Below are 19,686 nucleotides of genomic sequence, written 5' to 3' on the forward strand. Positions count from 1 at the left end.
AAAGTTCGGGGATTATGAGGAATTGTACCCTAACGTATTGGGACTCGATTTCTTTATATGACTTGAACAATTGATTATCCTTTTTCAAATTTCATCATTCGAGTCGATTTTAAAATCTTTTTAACCTTCGACACCAAGACATTAAATGATCAATTTGGAACCGATTTTCGGCGTTACGAGGGTGATAACCCTTCCTCGTGCGTAACTGACTCCCGGACTCATTTTCTCAAAATTCGTAGACCAAAATAGGGTGAGCCGATCACACCTTAATAAAGGATCGGTGGCGACTCCAGTTTAATTTTTAAAGTCGACAACTAAATTTTGTTTTCAAAAAAACGGTTTCGACACGAATAGTTTTTAAAAATTATATATGAAAAAAAATAAAAAGATATAAATAATATGGTTCACAATAAATAATATATAAAAAATTTGAATAAATTTAATGTAAAACAGTTTCAAATAAATAATAAGTGTAAAAAAAATTAAAATAAATAATGATAAAAGAGCATTTTTTATAAATAAATAAATTAAATGGACCGAGGATGAGGTTGAAATGGAATTAAAATTATGGGGACTAAATTGTAAATAAAAATGATTTTCAAGGACTAAAATAAGACGCTCCCAGAAAGCAAGGGACTGATTGGGAAAATATTCCCATCACTTATGCGCTGTGTTCCCTAAAGGACGAGAATGAAATAAATATAAAATTATCGGGCGAAATTAAAATAAAAAAGGAAAAGAACTAAATTGCAACGCGTCGCAAAGGTGGAAGGACCTGTAGCCAAAATATTCCATTGGCTAAAAAAGGCGCGGATCCTCCTAACGGGCGGGTCGAATAAAACGGGTTAGGCCAAAATGACGTCGTTTTTTGCCACTGATGCTAAAGTCCAAAACGACGCCGTTTTACACCTTATATAAATACTTAAAAAAAACAACAAAAACACATTTGCCCTTTCATTTTTCAGGAAAGTACAGAGAGTCATTGGTCTCTCTCCCTCTCGGTATTCCCCCTCAAAATCCGGCCTAGGTTTTGGCCGTGGCCGCCGCCGTGGTACCGCCTGGGACGGTGGCCGGAGTTGCGCAAAGGGGCTATTTATGCCCCGTTTCGAATCCTGTTCGAAGGCCACGCTTTCTTGTCCGATGGCCGCGAGAAAAAAAACCTTTCACCCTGCCTTTTAGTGCCGATTTCGACGACAGAGAGGCCTCCAACGACACGACCAAAGGGCGTTCTAGGTATTTTCTTTTTCTTTTCTTTTTTATTCTATATTATTTTTTAAAATTGATTTGTAAAAGAAATGAATAACTAAGTAAATAAAATAATAAAAGAAAACAGAAAAGCAAAATGAAAATAATCAGATCTTAACCTTTTAAAATCTCTATTCTGTTTTTTATTTACTGATGCGCGTAAAAAAATATAACACTGTGTTTGGTTCGCCGTATTACCCAATCCATTACGCCCCGATTACGCGCGTATTACATTACGCCCCTATTCCGGCGTTTGGTTCGCTGTAATAGGTATTACGCGCGTATTACATTACGCCCCTAATCCCCAAATTCCCGTGTTTTCCAATCCCTTCCCAAATCGCTGTATTAGCTATTACGTCCGGCCTCCCTCCCCATCTCTCTGTTTTACCCTCCCTCCCTACCCGACCCTCTCCTCTTCCGTCCTAATCATTTTCTCCTCACATTTCCCACTGCTTCCGTTGATTATTCTGTCGTCATCGTTTCTTCTCGTCTCGGCGTCTAATTTCCCTTCCCCATTTCCTCCCAACCCTATCTGCGCCGCACACCAAAACTCTCTCTTTTTCTCTTCAATATATTCACAAAATTGGAAATTCCTGATAGCTTAATCCATTGAAAAAAGAGTGAAGCGTTTTTCGGGTCATCACGTAGGATCCAATATCGGGTGAGTTTTAATTCTGACCTAAATTAATCTGCCAATTGTAGTACATGTATCTCAATGTTTTTCCCAATTGTAAATAACCCCTCTGCATGCTTTTCTCTTTACTTTTTTAAGCCTAATCGTCACCTTTAAGTGTTACCTGTTTTAGTTCCTACAAGTTATTTATGTATTGGTTATGCTTTCTATGTATATAATATCAAATCTTGAATCCTCTCTGGCTTTGGCATTAATTTGATGATGTTATGCAAGGGAAATCTTGTGTAAATTTCAAAGTGGTCTCTGGGGTAGTATTGGGAACTCTATTAGACTACATCATGTGAAGTTGGTTGTGTTGTTGTTTTTAAGCCTTTTTGGTAGCAGTAGTTTTTGTTTTAGAAGCCAATGAGACCTTGGTTGTGTTAGCAAGGCATTGAGCGCCCATGTTCTAGTCGCCGTGTTGAAAATTATGCTTGGGATAGTTCAATTTAGAGCTCTTAATGATTGATTTTGCTTGGAACTATTGACGGTTGGATTGTTGGTACGGGGTTGTGACCGATTAATTTCTGTTGAAATTGCTATTTTATTTTATTCATTGTTGCTTATTTCATCGAGATTATTGTGTATATGGATGCACTACTTTTAAAGCTGATTTCATTGGAATTATTGTATAATTGCGCTTGTGGTTTTTTACTCTTCAGTAGTTTAATGCTGATTTCATGGTTATGAATCTTTTATTCTTCAGTAGTTTTAGTTAACGAAAGTTTTTCTGGGTTTAATATCCCTTGCTTTCTGATGGTGATTTCATATAAATTTAGTGCGGTGTAATTTATAAATCCTGAATTTTCAAAGACCAACATCAAAAAGTTTAAAGCATATACTTCTTTCAAATTTATAAATCCTGAATTTTCAAAGACCAACATCAAAAAGTTTAAAGCATATACTTCTTTCACTAAATCATATTTCCATTTTCGTATGACAAATTTTGCATTCATGAAGCTTCTTTCTATTTTCTTTTGCAGCCAAAGATGGCACATTATTCGAACAATATTTTTTTGTTTTGTTAAAGTAACCAGTATTCATTTTCTCCTTCTCTACTAACAACTAAAACAGAGATGCTTGAATTTATCAGTTTGAGTGGATCGATAACCAAGAACAATCAATGGGTTTTTGTTAGTTTCATCATCAGTAGTCCATGCAATGCATGCACGTAGAAGCACTTAAAAGTTCTTGTTTCCATTCATTTTCAATTTTTCTTTAAATTATAGCTGCTCCAAATAAACAACTAGCTTGGTTGGCAACGAGTAAAAAGAAAGGGAAGAGCTGAAAATTAGGTTATATATTTCATAGCTAGATCAAATTAAGAGTTGATATAATATATAGGTATTGTGAACGATAGCTAGCTGGTTAGCTGTCTCGTTGAACCCAAACATTAACAGTGATTATGTGAAGAGGTTTATGTGAGGATTTATGTGCTCACATTAAAGTGTGAAGCATTCTTAATATCAATCAATTTCATTGCTGGAAATATTCTGTCAATAGGTAATCAAAGTCAACCAAATCAACACCATGTATAAAATTTTCAAAAATTCATATAAATATGAATAATATATATTTTTTGCCTTGCGGACTTCATTTAAATTAAGAAAACTTACAAAAGACACTCCCTTTTCATTTTTTGTTATTCTTTGCTATGAGTTGGAGAAAGAATAAACAGGAAACTGTTTGCAGATTTTGCTTTTCTTTTTCTGTACAGTATAGGGGCTTGGTTTTTTTTTATTCCATTTTTGTTATTTATGATCTCAAGTTTCTTCATTTGTCCAAAAAGCTCTTTGTTGGAACGGTCTTTGCCTTTTGCATTCTTTGCTTCATAAAATTAAGAAATTGAGTGCATGCCTATGATTTTCTGATGATACATATGACTGCATTGTGTTGTTTGCTAATGGGGATGAATATGGGGGAATTAGAGGCCAGTGGTTTGTTATGTATTAACGAGTGCAACTTACTACATGTATGATGTTAGGCAATCGAATTTACTTAATATGGTTGGTTTTATGGTTGTGCCATGACTGCTTCCAACATTCTTGAAAACAAAAGAAAAGGGTTTAAGCTTCTCATATTGTAATGAAAAGAGGACACTTCTTTGGTTGGGGTCTTTTATTAGGAAGAATTATTGAGGTGAGAACTAATTTGGATAATGAGGGAAATGAGGAGGCGATTCAGTGTAGGTTATTGAACTTGGAATTGGGTTTAACGGTTTGTCGCTTTGGTATCATACAGAACAAAGAAAAGTCATGAATCCTTTGAAAGCTTGGCAATTGGATTTAATAGTTTCATAGTTCCCTCTTTTTGCGTTCTTAATTGCTGCTTTGCTTTTAAATTATACTGCTACAATTAAATTTGAAAGTTATTATTAGAAGCATGTTTCCGATCATCCAACTGTGACATCTTACGTGTTTCTCTTCATTCTCCTTGTTTTCTCTTTTGAACCACAACAGTTTCCCTTATGGACGCAAAAGCTCCTATCCTAACAGCCATTCCCTTTTTTAATGTTTAACAATGTTGCTCATCTTCAAACAAGAGAAAGAAGAAATCTGATGCTCGTGATAATGTGTTTTCTTCATTTAATGAGGCTGCCACTTTGTTGGGGGACAAAATCCAGGCCGTTGGCGAGCAAATCAGTAGGAGTATTGCCTCCGAGGTGGTAGTTCAGCAGAAGTCAGAAGAACATCAAAATATGGAAGAGAGAGCTTCAAATTTATATTCAGCCTTATGGTCAATTGAAGGTTTAACCGACGATCAGCGGTATGATGCTTTGAGTAAAATTCCCGATCATCCAATTCAAATGATCGTTTTCTTTAGTTTACCTTCTGTTGCCCGATTGGAATGGGTCAGAAGATTTCTTTCTTACCATTAAAAATCAATGTTCAAACTTTTTGATGTTGTAAAACTATATAACATATGGATTATAATGTACAATTTCATTTTCATCTAACCTTTTCTTAATATAAGTTAATTATGTTCAAGTTATATATTGATTTTAGTAAATTCATATAATACCATTTTATTATTAAGAATTTTATGAAATTATATATCACTATTAAATTATATTTAATATTAATTATTTTAAATTGTATAAATTCATATAAGAAAATTTATTATCAAGAATTTTATGAAATTATATATTATTAAATTATATGTAATAATTATTATTTTAAATTATACAAATTCATAAAATATAATTTATTAGTTATAATTATTTTAAATTTTATTAAATCATATATTTTAATTAAAATATATTTAATATTAATTATTTCAAATTTTATTTTATAGTATCATATATTATGATTTGAGTAAATTCATATAAGAATATTAATTATTAAGAATTTTATTAAATTATATATTTTAATTATAATATATTTAATAATAATTATGTTAATTTATATTTTACAAGATTATATATTATGGTTTGAGTAAATTCATATAAGAATATTAATTATTAAGAATTTTATTAAATTATATATTTTAATTAAAATATATTTAATAATAATTATGTTAAAATATGATTAAATTATTTATTATTGATATTAATAATCTTATTAAAATTTAATAACAATAACAATAATCATTTACCTAAACAAATTTCTGCTAAGGGTATTCTAGTCATTTTAGTTTTTCCATTATGCTATTACACCTCTATTACATTCAACCAAACACAGGATTACTATTACGCCTCTATTCCATTACATTCAACCAAACAGTTGATTTGCTATTACACCTCTATTCCATTACACCTCTAATCCAATACAGCGAACCAAACGTGCCCTAAAGGTTAGATTCAGGCTTTTATAGCCGAATCAAAAATGTCGTCTTCTTCTTTAATTTCTGTTGTCATTAACTTCCCGCGTGCCTCCCTTTTTGCCATTGTATTCAATTTTTCGCAGGTGTCAGACGCGTGGATGACCGGTGATAGGCGAGCGTTGGGCGGCGGCTGCGTAAGAGGAGGTGGAGCGGCGCACATGGGCAGAGGCGTGCATGCGGCTAGGGTTTCTGCCTTTCTTTTTGTTTGGCTGAAATTGTTTGACTTGTGGGCCAGTCGGGCCTCTAGGGTTTTTATTATTATTGGGCATTTGGGCTTGTAATTTTTGGGTTTATATTTACTGTAAATGGACTGTTTTTGTTTTTATATTTGGGTTTGTTTTGCTGCTATGTCCTAGAATGAGACATTTTAAGGTGACTAGCAATCAATTATGTCGGGCATTTACATGACCCTTACATAGTCTTAGCGGATAGTCCCTTTTTAAAGTTCTCCAAGTTGAGGTTCGTGAACTAACCCCAGGTCTGCAATGTAGTTGATTCCATTGGGATACACGTATTTAGCTCTCTATGGGTATATTGTGAAGTACATTGTAAGGTCTGCGAGGCTCACTACACAAGGTATAACAGATCCAAGTTAATTTGACAGTCAATATTGGTGATTAGAGAAGAAAGTTGTTTAGATTTTGGTTTACAAATTCATGATATTAAAAATTATTTCATAAAGAAAAAAAATTGAATAATAAAAGAGAAAGAGAATGAAGATTTTCGGTTGGTGTATGTTGTGTGAACAAAGAAAACCATACAACAACAATTTTAATTACTCAATAACTTAAATGAAGACTTTCAAATAGTTCGATGACCAAGTTAAAAGAGTTTAAGATTTTAATATCCCTTGGTAATAAAATTATAAAGTTTTTAACTCCTTCCAAGTCAAAAGTGATATTTATACTCTTATTTGAATATCTATTTATGTTACTTTCTCCTCCGCATATCAACTAATTTCATATTATTCATATATATATAATTGCCTAAATTTAGGAAATTAATTATAACTTTGATATTTTATAAGAAAAATATTATGTACTAAAACCCATAGTGATACTATGTTTGACTTTTGAGTGTGTTTAAATGAAAACCTCATCTGCCTTGTTTTTCCTATTATTATTGTTTACATGAATTTTAAATTTGTCTACTTGTATACATGCAAATTTTATATTTTAGTTCCTAATATCGTACCCACATGTAATTTTGTACTATTCCAAGTTTATTTACTCAAATTTTAAAATATTTTAATTACGTTCCAACACAATAAAAATTATATCAATCAAGTTGTTTTATTATTAAAACATTTAATTTAACCGTTAAATGACATAGAAATTTTATATAGTTAAACTTAAAATGAATAATGTAAGAATAGATTAACAATTTTAATAATGAAATGACATTATTAATTTAACATCGATAATCTGATAATGTAATTAAAACATTTTGAAGTTTAAAAATCAATTTAGAATGATGGTCATAACTTGGGAGATGTTTGGTGCAACTAGCTGAAATCCTCAACATAAAATAATTGAAATTATTCATTTGTTTTCTAAATTTGTATAGTTAAATTAAATTTAACATTTATATATACAATTAAATTAAAATTCATGTATCACATTACAGATTGGATGACAGTTTATTTTATTTTTATTTGATAATAAAAGAAAGAGCTAGTATTTAATACATAACAATGTAATTTTTATTCAACAGATTGTATTAAAATTGTTATGTGTCTTTTTTTAAAAAAAATATTTTACTATATTTTTATTTGATACTTGTCAACTCGAGACATTTAATTTGGGTAGGAAATAGCCAAAATAATAATAAAGCCATTAAAGTGTGGGGAACTATGCTTCAATTTCGTACGAATGACACGATGTTTCCTAGTCCCAACCTTGAGAACTTGTCTCCCTTTGGCCCTTGATACAAATGTGGGATGCCAATCTACTTGACTACATTTTATTTCATATTTGAATGAATTTAGATAATAATAATAATAATAATAATAATAATAATAAGGGCAAATTACGATAAGCTCTTTCAATTATGATTTTTTAGTCATTTAATTATGAAAAATTATAAAATGGTCATTTAATTATTAGTATTTTTTATTCTAATCATGAAAAGTTATAAAACGGTCACCTAACTATTTTTTGTCTTTGTTGGTCATTAGGTGGCTAACATAAAAATAGGAACACCTAAAAATCTAAGATAATTGGGTGACAAAAAAGATAAAATTAAATAGTTGAGTAACCTTTTAATAATTTTTTATAATTGGATGGCCAAAAAAGAAAAAAATCATAATTGGGTGACTACTAATGTAGTTTACCTTAATACTACTATTACTACTACTAATAATAACAATACTTGAAAAAATGAGATTGGTTTTTTATTTTATTTCTCAATATATCTGCTGGAGTGAGTCCAGTAACTAACTCTCCGTATTTTGTAAGCCCATTAAAGGAGTAGATGCTGACCACAAATTTTAAAGTTACTCCATACCTAAGGCGGGAATCAAACATTTAATCATTTGTACAATTATTCATGGAAATCAAAGTTGTATAGGATTGACTTTGTGTGAGAGTGAAGTGTGTGGGTGTGTGAATTATTTGTATTGTGTAAAAAATATTTTATTTATATAAATGTAAATCAAAGTTAAGTACAATATTTCAAAGGAAAAAATTTAAACAAATATTTACTAGTTTTTTTTTTACCTTAAAAAATTCACTTGACAGGTAAAAATAGTCATTTCAAATAATTTTCAAACATCGCATCGCAGTCCCTACGTTACGTCATTTGATTGTTCAACATTTACATTTGAAATTTTAAAATTAAAATGTATTTTTCTTGGTTTGAAATTAAATTGGTAGCAAAATTTTCACATGTAAACGCAGTATAGCTTTCAATCATCTTTCGTGTTCACGGCGAGTGTAACGGTGGTATCACCATTTTTAACATGATTTCCCCACGTCATCATCGTGAATTGAGGGTCTGCATCCACGTGGCATCATCACATGCTGTTGTCCGTTTCTCTATACACATGACTTATAGAGTTATCAACTTTGGAAATTTTTGTTTTCTACATTAATTTCAACTCAATGTAATTTACACCAAAAAGAAAAGAGTGCAATAATGGAAATAATTAAAAATAATTCTAAATTATTTTTAAAAAGGAAAAAAACCGTAATTTATGAAATGTCAACGGTCGAAAACTGGGAGGAACGAAACGGAAAATCGTTGGAACCGGCGTTTTTTCACGATAGTCAATAATCCCCGCACCGACGCGTTAAATAATGCGTCACATTCTCGTGCATGAATTTCCGGGCTTTATTTATTTTTAAGTTTTCTATATCCGGTTGCGCAACCGGGTACCGCTACCATCACCTGCTACACCCGGTCACACTGTCGGTGATCCAAGTGTCGGCACCGACACGCCAGATTAATACCCGGTAATTCGAGTTTTTCGAATATTTTGTGGCTATTAAGGTGGTTTTTTTTCCTCTTAAAGAAGGGATTGTTGGGTGTTTTGCGGTGTATGGTAAAAGTGGTGGGTCCGGGAGGTTTTGAAAGAGTTGATTGGAGGAAGTGAGAGAGTGGGATCCACGTCGTGGGACAGTTCGATATCCGTAGTGCGAGAGGTACTTGACCACACGATCATGCGAGCACGTTAAATTTCAGCCCACTGGATTGAGACTTGTCTTTGCAGCCAACAATATATGTATATTGTTTTTCAACCCTCCAGCGCCTTTACTGTGTTTCCTTTCTCTAAAATGAGAGGAAAAAAAAAAGAATTTGTTTTTTGGTTAGATTTACCTATAGTCCCTGTACTTCTCAAAAATTAGAAATTTAGTCCTTGCACTTGTTATTTTAGGAAGTTAATCCCTCTATTTTTGGTGTTATTCTAGAAATTATACAATTTATTAAATAAGTCTATTTTCCATATAAAATGGAGTTTGTTTTTTCTTTTTTTTTCTTTCAATGAAAAACATTTTTTTAATTTTCATATAATTGCAAATTCACCCTATCTATGCATATGATACTATTTATAATTTTGTGGTTTCCACTAAAATTTGAAAACCACTTTGTACAAAAAAAGTGAGAAAACACCTTTCATTGTCACTGTGTTTTGAAAAGTTCAACAACTATTAGTACTTTATTCTAATTTTCACATAATCTTGTAAGTAAATTAACACCTTTTTCATTTTATTCCTTTCTAATTGTATCCCACGTTAGGACAGCAAGCTAGCACTTAGCAATTAGCAGTAACATAAAGCTAAATCCACACTCATCCACATCCTCTAAGCTCACTTGATTTTATTCTATTAATAGAAAGTGAAATGTAAAATATATAAAATAGGATGGAATGAAAAAAAAGAAGAAGATAATAATAAGCACCAATCATGTAATTTTGAATCTATTTTGTCTACGGGGTTATGTTTAGGGGTTTTGATTTTCCATAACAACATATATTGACTAAAGTGTCTCTCTTTTCAACTTTCATATTTTTAAATAATTTTGTATATTTTAATCGCTTAATGATCTTCTATTTTCTATATAAATATTTAGTCTTTTCCGACACCTCAAAAGAATTACTCTTAATCTTTTCCCATCTTTTAAATAAGAGAATAAATACATTTCAACACTTTCGAACTTATGTCTTCCTCTATTGATAATAATATTAATACCAACCAAGTTATAATTTATTGGTACATCTCCTCATACTTTTTTGGTCTAAAATGTGTGTAGGATGCATATGCAAGCACATGAAAACATGCAGAGAAATTCTGAATGCCGATAGATATACATCTATACATCTAGACAGTGCCCTTATTGTATTGTCGTTTAACACGTAATTATCAACTAATATTACAGCATTGGCCAAAAAAATTATTTTCTATTATACATTTATACGTAATTTGTGTAGACATTATAAATGGAATTAAATGATACATTTTTCAATGTGTTTAAACCATATAATTGAGAAGGAGTCGAAATTTAGTAGTCAATGTCTAAGTGGATTTGCTAAATGTTTAGGGATTAATATGAAGTACTATATATGTATTTAAACTTTAAAGTAGCTTGTAATTGAAATAATTAAATAAATATTTAATCAATGAATAAATGCATGGGAACCCATTTTAGGGCACAAACCCATGTGCTTTTTCCATTGGTTTTAGATGCATTGCCCATATTTTTTGACATAAGGAAATATTATGGGTTTTTGTAGTTATTATTATTATTATGTACCGCCTAATGCTTCTTTGACCAAAAGGAAATGCCACCCTTATGTTACCCTTTTTTTTTGCGGTAAAAAAATTGCAATTATAGTAAGAATTTGAAAAAATTAAAATCATAATCAATTAGTGCAATCAACAATCATATTAATCCACCATTAAAAAATAAGAAATTTGAGTTTGTGTGACCCGAATCCCGTCACTTGTTGAATAAATAAAAACAGTGGTAAAATAAGAGGATTTGTGGGGCGAGAGGCCGAGGGCCTATATATATTAAGCACAAAATTGGATTGAGGTTGCGAATACCACGCAAGCTGAGTCCCTATAGAACTATACTTCTACTATTTAACTTTGATTAGAACAGGGTTTTTTAACCCTTAAATAGATGTAGTCAACACTCCTATTGTATCCTTCGATTTTCAACATTAGTGAATTTCTTTTTCTCTACTCATGATTTTTTCTCGAAAGTGTGTGTTCTTATTTTTCTTTTCTTATTGCTTTGCAATCGTTCTACCGTCATTATCAATGTTTATTATAACAAACTTCTTTTAATTTTGAGAAATGTGGGATTCATTTTGTTTTGCGAATTAAGTATATGCATTTTGAACCTTTAGTGAATACATTATTTTATTTACACATTTTATTAGTTATCATAAGGTATTGTTGAGGGAAAAATGATGGACATAACACCTTTCTTCCTATTGTCTTTAAAGTGAAGAAATGGTATGCTTATCATAGTTTTATGACATTTAATGGTATTAAAATGTATGTCACATGACACATGACAAATTTACAATTAATAATAAATAATAAAGCACCCTTCAAATACAAAATTTATGGATATATCATTTCCCCCAAAAAGATGATTTAAGAAATTAAACTAATACTTTTAAAAGTTTGCTTTTATTATTGTTAGTGGAATGTCTTAATTTCATGAATTTATAGTAAGACTTATAAAGGTTAAAATCTTCATTGAAGGTGAATAACATGATTTTCTACAATTACAAATTATCCATGTTGACATCATTTCTAAGACATTTATTATCTATCACATCATCTAATTAAGAAAATACAAAAAGAAGAGAACAAAACATGTTTTCCTTTAGACATAAGTAAATAATCAAGACTTATTTCATTATTATTTTAAGTAATTTATTATGATTGTAGTTATTCAAATTATACTCATTTTGATTGTAATTTTAGAAAAAATAATTATTTATACTATTATAATTTGTTTGATTAATTAGGTCCTAATTCAAAAATTCATTTTATAAGGTAACGACTTTAGGGTATTTATGTATTCTTTTTATATTTTGATAAATCTATATAAATACATACAAATGACAAGAATCATGATGTTTGAATCCAAAATATAATTTTGATTATCTCAATTCATTTATTTCAACCAAAATTTCATTTAATTTTTATATGATTTTTTCAACCACATGTAACATAATTTAGTATATAAAACCTTTCCTTTTCAATCAAATGAGATACCCATCAAACTATAGAATTATATTGTTTCATTGGCATATACCCATTGTTTGATTGTGGCAACAAATCCAAATTTTTATGGTGCATAGAGCCTAACCTCTCCTACTAATTTAAATGGATTTTCAACCCTAATTTTGCTTTTTCCAAAGAAGGGGAGAAGTCTTTTACAAGAAAGTGATCCAAAGAGTGCAACCCAAGTTATATATTTAAAAAAATATATAAAAAAATCGAGTTCTTTCTAAAAATATTATAGCAAAATTTTGAGTGGAAATAAAAAAAAGGAGTGAGTATTTTAGAAGGAATTGATGCAAAGAGTAGAAATGAAGTTAGTTAAAAGAGTGAAAGGAGATATGGAGTGAGTGAGGTTCATCATTTCTTCTACACCCTAATACCCCTCCAACCATGTTTTTGCACTCTCTTTTTATTAACCTTTTTATAATATCTAATTAAAAAATCAAAACTTTTTTCTTTTTCTTTTTTTGGCCCAAAAAATATTTTTAAAATATGTTTAATCCTAAATTTAGTATCCTTTATTTGATGGTAATGCCACTTTCCAATTTTGAACAAACTGTGGTTCCCATCCATAGAGTGGGGGAATCATGGGACGAAACAATAAATAAATTAATTTACATTAGGTGTTGTAGGGTAACATTGAAAGAAAAGGAAATATTTCACATTTTCCAATATTACACGTAATTATACTTAGAAAAAAAGGTTTAATCTTAAATTTAGCCCTTTACATTTCATCTTTTATCAGTTTGACCCTCAATCTTTTAAAAATAGTTAACTTTGACCCTTAACCTTTTAAAAAAGAGTCGCAATGATTTTTGTAATGAGAATACTAACTAAAATATTAAATTTTTAAACATGACAACCCACGTTTCGCGCCAAAAAAGAAAAAAAGGGTCAAATTCGTAGTAATATTTATAGAGAAAAAGTTGAAGTTGAAGTAAAATAAATGTAGTAAAAGAATAGAAAAAGGAAAAAGTGAAATTAATTTGTAAGAATGCTATTAAATTTTTTCCTTCTTTCTTCCTCTACTAAAAGAGAGTTAGTGGAAGGGACCCAAAATCATTGTTCAAAATTCATAACTTTATAAATACATTAAATTATACAGTCAAGATTTTACAAGGTGCCTTGATGAATGTATTCAATTAGAGACCTCTAATTAATTTGTCACCATTGATGTTTTTTAATAAATAAATAAATAAATATTTTTCATGTTTGTTTGATGAATTATAAAAATTAATTTTTTTAAGTTTGTGATTTTCCTTTTAATTATGTTATTTTAAAATTCAAATTTAAATCAATATTTTGGAATTGTAATGTCATTCAATACTCAAATTATTTTAAAAGATATAATTTGAAAATTAAAAAATTAACTGAAAAATTAATTAAAATTAACAATGAAATCTACTTTTATCAATTAAATCACAAATAAAGTAATAAAAATTTGTGCTTATATTCTCAATTAACACTAATTCCAAATTCGATTATTGAAAGAAAAGAAAACACAAACAAAAACTAAAATGAAACTTTTTCCCCACTTTTATTAAAATTTTATCGAAATTTAAACACCTTACAATGGGAGGCATTTATGATAATAATAATTTGTTCCATCCCACTTCAAAATTTCGTGGTCAATATCGAATACCAAAAGAAAATGTGGGATATATCTGAAAACAACTCATTGATATATAAATTAAAAGTAAAAATGTGTCTCTATTATTATAAAATAAAAGTAAATAACTTCATGATTGGTCTAATTTTATGGAACCAAATGTGCATAAGGATATTTATTATTTTAAGTGTGGCCTGAGTTCAAGTCACGTTAATTGCGTCCCTGTTAGGGTTTCGCTCTTTTCTTATAATTCACTAAAAAAAAGTTAAAAAATCATGGCTAATTCAACTCTTTATTATTTGATCTCTATGAAAATAAATTTGTTGCAATTATTAAAATTTAATAAAATCACTTCAATCAATTATTATTTATTGTAATTGATTTATCAGCACACATGCATTACAATTACGTTATTAACTAAAGCTAATTACTTATTCGAAGACAATATTAAATTGTTCATAAAAAATTAATTAGTATCAAATGAACAAATAGCTTTAATGCAACATCATTTATTATTATACTTTATACAAGTGAAAATAAAAAGAAACTTCTATTTTGAGAATAATTAGATTTTTAAAAAATTTAAATGCAATACTACTTTCAAAAACCACCAAGTAAAAGAACAAAAATTAGAACTACAATGCAAGATTATATTTTGCAAAGAAAAGGGTTTAAGTTTAATAATTTTAATTTGCCAATTGCTAACTATTAATTATATTAGAACAAATTCTCCTAAAATTCAGAAGAAGAAAAAACCCCTTTTAACTTAAAAGTCTAGAGAGATTTTAGACACTTTTAAGAGAAATTTGCAAAGTGTCGCTCCCTTGCAGTCGAAGGACCCTTCAGCAAAATCGTTATTGTCCTCCAATACGGAATTGTTTCTCAACTCTATTAAGATCTTATTCGGTTTTATAGAGTGATTTTATCAAGAATTTAAGAGCCTAAAGATGCATTTGGCTCATAAAGTGGAAGCAGCCATGCACAATTCTGTATGGTTGAACTCAAACCCATGCACTATAACTAGCTCAAACAACATTGTTCTCACCCATTAATGCCTTACAAGCTACATGGCATGAGTACACCATGGTGGGCACGGTTTGCCTGTTCAAACACTTAGTGAGGCATTTTTTACTTTGTGAATTCGCTGCTTCTTCAAGCTCTCGACAAAGTTATTTTGTGAAGTTGCTTGAGTTCTCAATAGAGTCAATAAATAAAACTTGCACAGGAAATAATAGTAGACTTGTTGAAATTCTACCAAATTCAAACGAACGACACTTCACAAACCTCTCCGAAAGAAGTAGCAAATCCATAAAAAACAATTATTTTAGCAAAAATAAAAAGAATAAGATATCCAATTAGTTTACTTAGTTTTAAAAAATCTTGGGCATAAAAACCGCGTTAGGTTAATTGACAAAAGAGAAAATAAAAGTTGTATTTTTATGGGAAATAGGTGGCAAATCTAATCCACACGGGAATTTTAAACCCCAAGTAAAACAAACCCCACGCGCAGTTTTCTATTTCCACGTCAAAATTCCCAATGAAAATTTGCCACGTAAGGCAAATTCGGTGTACTTCCATTCACGTCTTATTTACACGCGTTACTTGTTTCTTTCTTTTGACTTTGTTTTTCTCATGTTTTTTTAACTTAGGGAGTTAAAAATTTAAGGGTAATGGTAATAAAGTCCGAAATTTACTTCACAGTTTACTATAATTAAATTTAATGATTAAATACCGATTGAATCTTAATTTGATTAGTATGAATATTATTATTAATATAGGAGGATGTGGGTTCAAGTATGTTGAAGCACATTCTTCTTCTATTCATGGGTTGGGATGAGATTTTTTACTAAAATTTACTAAATACTATCCTATTATAAAAAAATATAATTAACTATTTTTCTTAAATTCATGAAATATAAATATTTTAGGTAAACTTATGATTCTTAAATTCACTCATGAAACTAAAAAACAAAACCTTTCTTCTGATTGTACTAACAAAACGAACTCATAATGAAATGTGTAAATAGTGCTCTAAAAAAGTTCACGTTTTTGCCTCCAATTTATTCAAACAATTTTTTTAAAAAAATTTGTAAAAAAACCCCAAAATTTGATTTTTTTTTTCTTGATATCTTTTATTTTTAATTGAAAACCTTGGGTGGAAAAAAATTTGAAAATCTAGAAAAAAAAAAAGGGATGGGACCCAAAAGGAGTAATAAAAAGAGAGAGAAGCCTTGAAGATGAAGACAGAAAGAAGAGTAAAAGACAGCTAGCAATGAAGGAAAGGATGCTGAGTGCTGACCTACCATAAATCCCCCCTGCCCTCTCCTTTTTATCCTTTGTTTCCCTTTCTCTCTCCCCTTCAATTTTCCTCTCTTTCTTCTTCAAAGGTATTATTCTCTCCTCATTGCCTCTGCTCACACTATTACTCATTTACATGACTGATTTTGGACAAATATGAAGTTGGGTTTTTGGAACTTGTTTCATTGGAGTTGAAAGTTTTGATCTTTTTGAACATTGGGTTTCTCAATGAGTTCTTGTTTTGGTGGGAAATTGGGAATTTTTGAATTCTTTTTAGCTCCAAGTTTAACATTTTCAGTGAGTTTTGTTGGTTTTTAAAATTGGGTTTGTTGTTACATTGGAAATTTTAGTGTCGGCAGGGAGTATGGTGTTCAATTATGGGTTCAAAAATCATTTCTTTTTCCATGAATGATACCCTGTTTGGTAGCTGAGAAAACAGAGGAATTGAAACTGAATTTTTGAGAACTGGTTTTCATTAGCTCAAAAAAGTTTACTTCAGCTAGCATTGTAGTCTTTTATGCACTAACAATTTCACCTTTTTTTTGGTTGCAGGTATCTCGAACAATTCTCTTCATTTTCCTGGAAAATTATCTCCTGTTTCCCCAGAAAAGTTTTGCTCACTTAGTAACGAAAGGTTTGCTTCATAATCCCTCCATTTTTTTGTTCACTTTTGAAAATAGAATTTTAAAAATCAATAATCCTCCCACCTTAAAAAAAACAAATTTTAGCTAGCATTGGACCACCTTGCACTAACTTAGAAAATTTTAATTTTTACTTCACCATCCATTTGAGCAAATAAAATAAAAAATTTTGGAACATAAAAACAAATTTGTATTACCAAAAAAAATCTCAAATACTTCCAAATTTCAATTCAAAATTGCTCAAATTTGAAATTTCAATTTTCAAAATTGTATTTTTCAAAAAAATTCTTATGCTAACATGCGCCACACGGCTCAATCATTTTAGCAGTGACCGCTTTTCAATAAAGAGAGACATTCACATGCAAAATTAACATTATTACTAATAAATCTTACATTTCCTTTTCTTTACAGGTTTATAAATTTCTTAGAGAGAAATTATTAACATAAAGAAACCATGATTGGACCAACCAACTTCATCGACGAGATAGATTGCGGCAGCTTCTTCGACCACATAGACGACCTCCTCGACTTCCCTAACGAGGATGTCGAAGCTGGCTTCTCCGCCCCTGATTCCGCCGTCAACGCCGCCGCTTTTCCCAGCATTTGGACTGCTCACCCCGAGTCATTCCCGGGTTCTGACTCAGTTTTTTCCAACAACAGCGCTTCCGACCTCTCCGCCGAACTCTCTGTTCCGGTTAGTGTCTTAAAGTTCTTTTTGTATCATAATTATGACGTCATAAATATCACCCATGATTAAAGTTTAGGTTTTTTTATGATATCTGATTGTCGGCTACATTGGTCGAAAAAAAGTGGAATACAGCCAAGAGTCTCGCATTATTTGAAGGCATAATTATTGCTTCGGTTATGTAAGTCACATGATTTGTCATGTGATTAGTTATGCATGCCTTTGTTGGAAAATATAATGTTTATGTGTTGTGGGGTCCACTTACACATACTTTTTTTGACAAATATTTTTATTTTGATTAATTTTCGATTGATTTTGCAGTATGAAGACATTGTTCAATTGGAGTGGTTGTCAAACTTTGTTGAAGATTCAAATTGTGGAGCAAGCTTGACAATTAAGAAACAAGAGCCTAATTCAAACAATAAGGATTCACCATCCCATCATGATCATGATCACCATCAATTCCAGACATCCAGTCCGGTTTCGGTCCTCGAAAGCAGCAGCTCTTACTCCGGGGAGAAACCGGTTGCCGCCCCTGGGAAGTGCGGACGTGCGCGTAGCAAACGTCCCCGTCCCGCCACTTTCAACCCTCGTCCAGCGATTCAGCTTATCTCCCCGTCTTCGTCCGTCAATGACAACGACGTTCCTCAGTCGTTGTTTGTTCCCAAGGTGCCATCCGACTCCGAGAACCACGCTGAGTCTCGGCTTCTGATCAAGTTGCCACGACAAGTTAACCCGGAACACAAGAAGAAAAAGAAGATCAAGTTGACACTCCCAGCAGCAGCAGCACCACCTACTGATAACAACACTACTCAAAATCCATCTGTTAGGAAATGCATGCATTGTGAGATAACAAAGACACCTCAATGGAGGGCAGGGCCAATGGGACCGAAAACCCTTTGCAATGCATGCGGAGTGCGGTATAAATCTGGCAGGCTCTTTCCCGAGTACCGACCGGCGGCGAGTCCGACGTTTATCCCGTCGGTGCACTCGAATTCTCATAAGAAAGTGCTGGAAATGAGGACCAAATGTGGGACAGCTGATGCACCAGAAATGATCCCAAATAAAAGCAACCCAGCACTAGATTACATATGAAGGGAGGGCTTTGGAGAATTTTGGAACCCTAATGTTGATGGGGTTAAAACTTTCACAATGTTTCCCCCATCCCAATCTCTTTTAATCTTTTTTTTTTATGTGTTTATTTTTGTTATTGTTATTTTTCTCTTTGTTCATTGTTTTATTTTTGTATAGGGTTGGAAATGGGGGGGAAATTGGAGCAATACATGACAAATATTTTAGAATTGTAGAGAGGGATTTTAATGAGAGAAAGAAAAAGGGTTTAGGGGAAAATGGAAGGTTTTAAGGGTAGCAAAAGTTGTAGGTTTTTTTAGTAAAGAGTAGGTCCTTCAAAGGTTATTAATTATTGGAGTCGTTATTTTCTTTTTAATTTTTTTTTCTTCCTATTTGGGGATTCTTTTTGCAGTGAAAAAAAAATCATCTAAATTTCCCTTTTAAATGCTTAATTTCTATACTTTTTGTGCCTCTTTCTTCATTAACAATGAAATATAAGTGATGAAAAATAATTCATATTTAAGCCTCTGGGATTCTAGCAAATGGTAGTTGGACTTTTTTAGAAATTACCCATTTTGAGGAAACTATTCAAAGGAGACCACAAAATTGTTAAAAATAATATCATTTGAGTGATAAAGACCCAAAAGTTTAGAAAATGAAAACTAGTCATTAAAAAGACATTCTTGAATTTCAAGCAAGAGTAAGGCTTCCCATTGATATCATAGTTGATCAACCAAATTGGACCCAGAAGTCCCTTATAATCTAAGTTAAGAAAATGTTAAGTTTTGTTAAAACACACACCCCAAATTTGTTGTCAAATCATTGTTGAAATTTCAAAAAAATTGTTCAAGTTTTTATATGATATCAGTTTCTAGTTCATAAATGAATAACTCGTTATT

General features: G+C 30.9%; 1 protein-coding gene across 2 annotated transcripts; it reads left to right on the top strand.

The window, feature by feature from the left end:
- The first annotated feature begins 16,333 nt into the window (after positions 1–16,333).
- On the top strand, positions 16,334–19,232 carry LOC105776947 (GATA transcription factor 8). Of its 2 annotated transcripts, XM_012599933.2 has the most exons (4): positions 16,334–16,479; positions 16,943–17,024; positions 17,443–17,725; positions 18,038–19,232. In XM_012599933.2, exons 3-4 carry the CDS (start codon positions 17,486–17,488, stop codon positions 18,809–18,811), a joined length of 1,014 nt encoding a protein of 337 aa, XP_012455387.1. In that variant the 5' UTR covers positions 16,334–16,479; positions 16,943–17,024; positions 17,443–17,485; the 3' UTR covers positions 18,812–19,232. The 2 variants fall into 2 exon arrangements, with proteins under 2 accessions (XP_012455387.1, XP_052478249.1); XM_052622289.1 differs by lacking the exon at positions 16,334–16,479 and having other exon boundaries at positions 16,568–17,024.
- Positions 19,233–19,686: the final 454 nt, after the last annotated feature.

This window comes from Gossypium raimondii, chromosome 10 (genome assembly GCF_025698545.1).
Source record: "Gossypium raimondii isolate GPD5lz chromosome 10, ASM2569854v1, whole genome shotgun sequence".
Lineage (NCBI taxonomy): Eukaryota > Viridiplantae > Streptophyta > Magnoliopsida > Malvales > Malvaceae > Gossypium > Gossypium raimondii.

What these genes read in the sequence shown, in the direction of transcription:
- LOC105776947 (XM_012599933.2), top strand. Translation starts at nt 17,486, where the DNA reads ATGATTGGACCAACCAACTTCATCGACGAGATAGATTGCGGCAGCTTC. An exon ending in CCGCCGAACTCTCTGTTCCG is followed by an intron (nt 17,726 to 18,037) that starts GTTAGTGTCTTA and finishes TTGATTTTGCAG; the next exon opens with TATGAAGACATTGTTCAATT.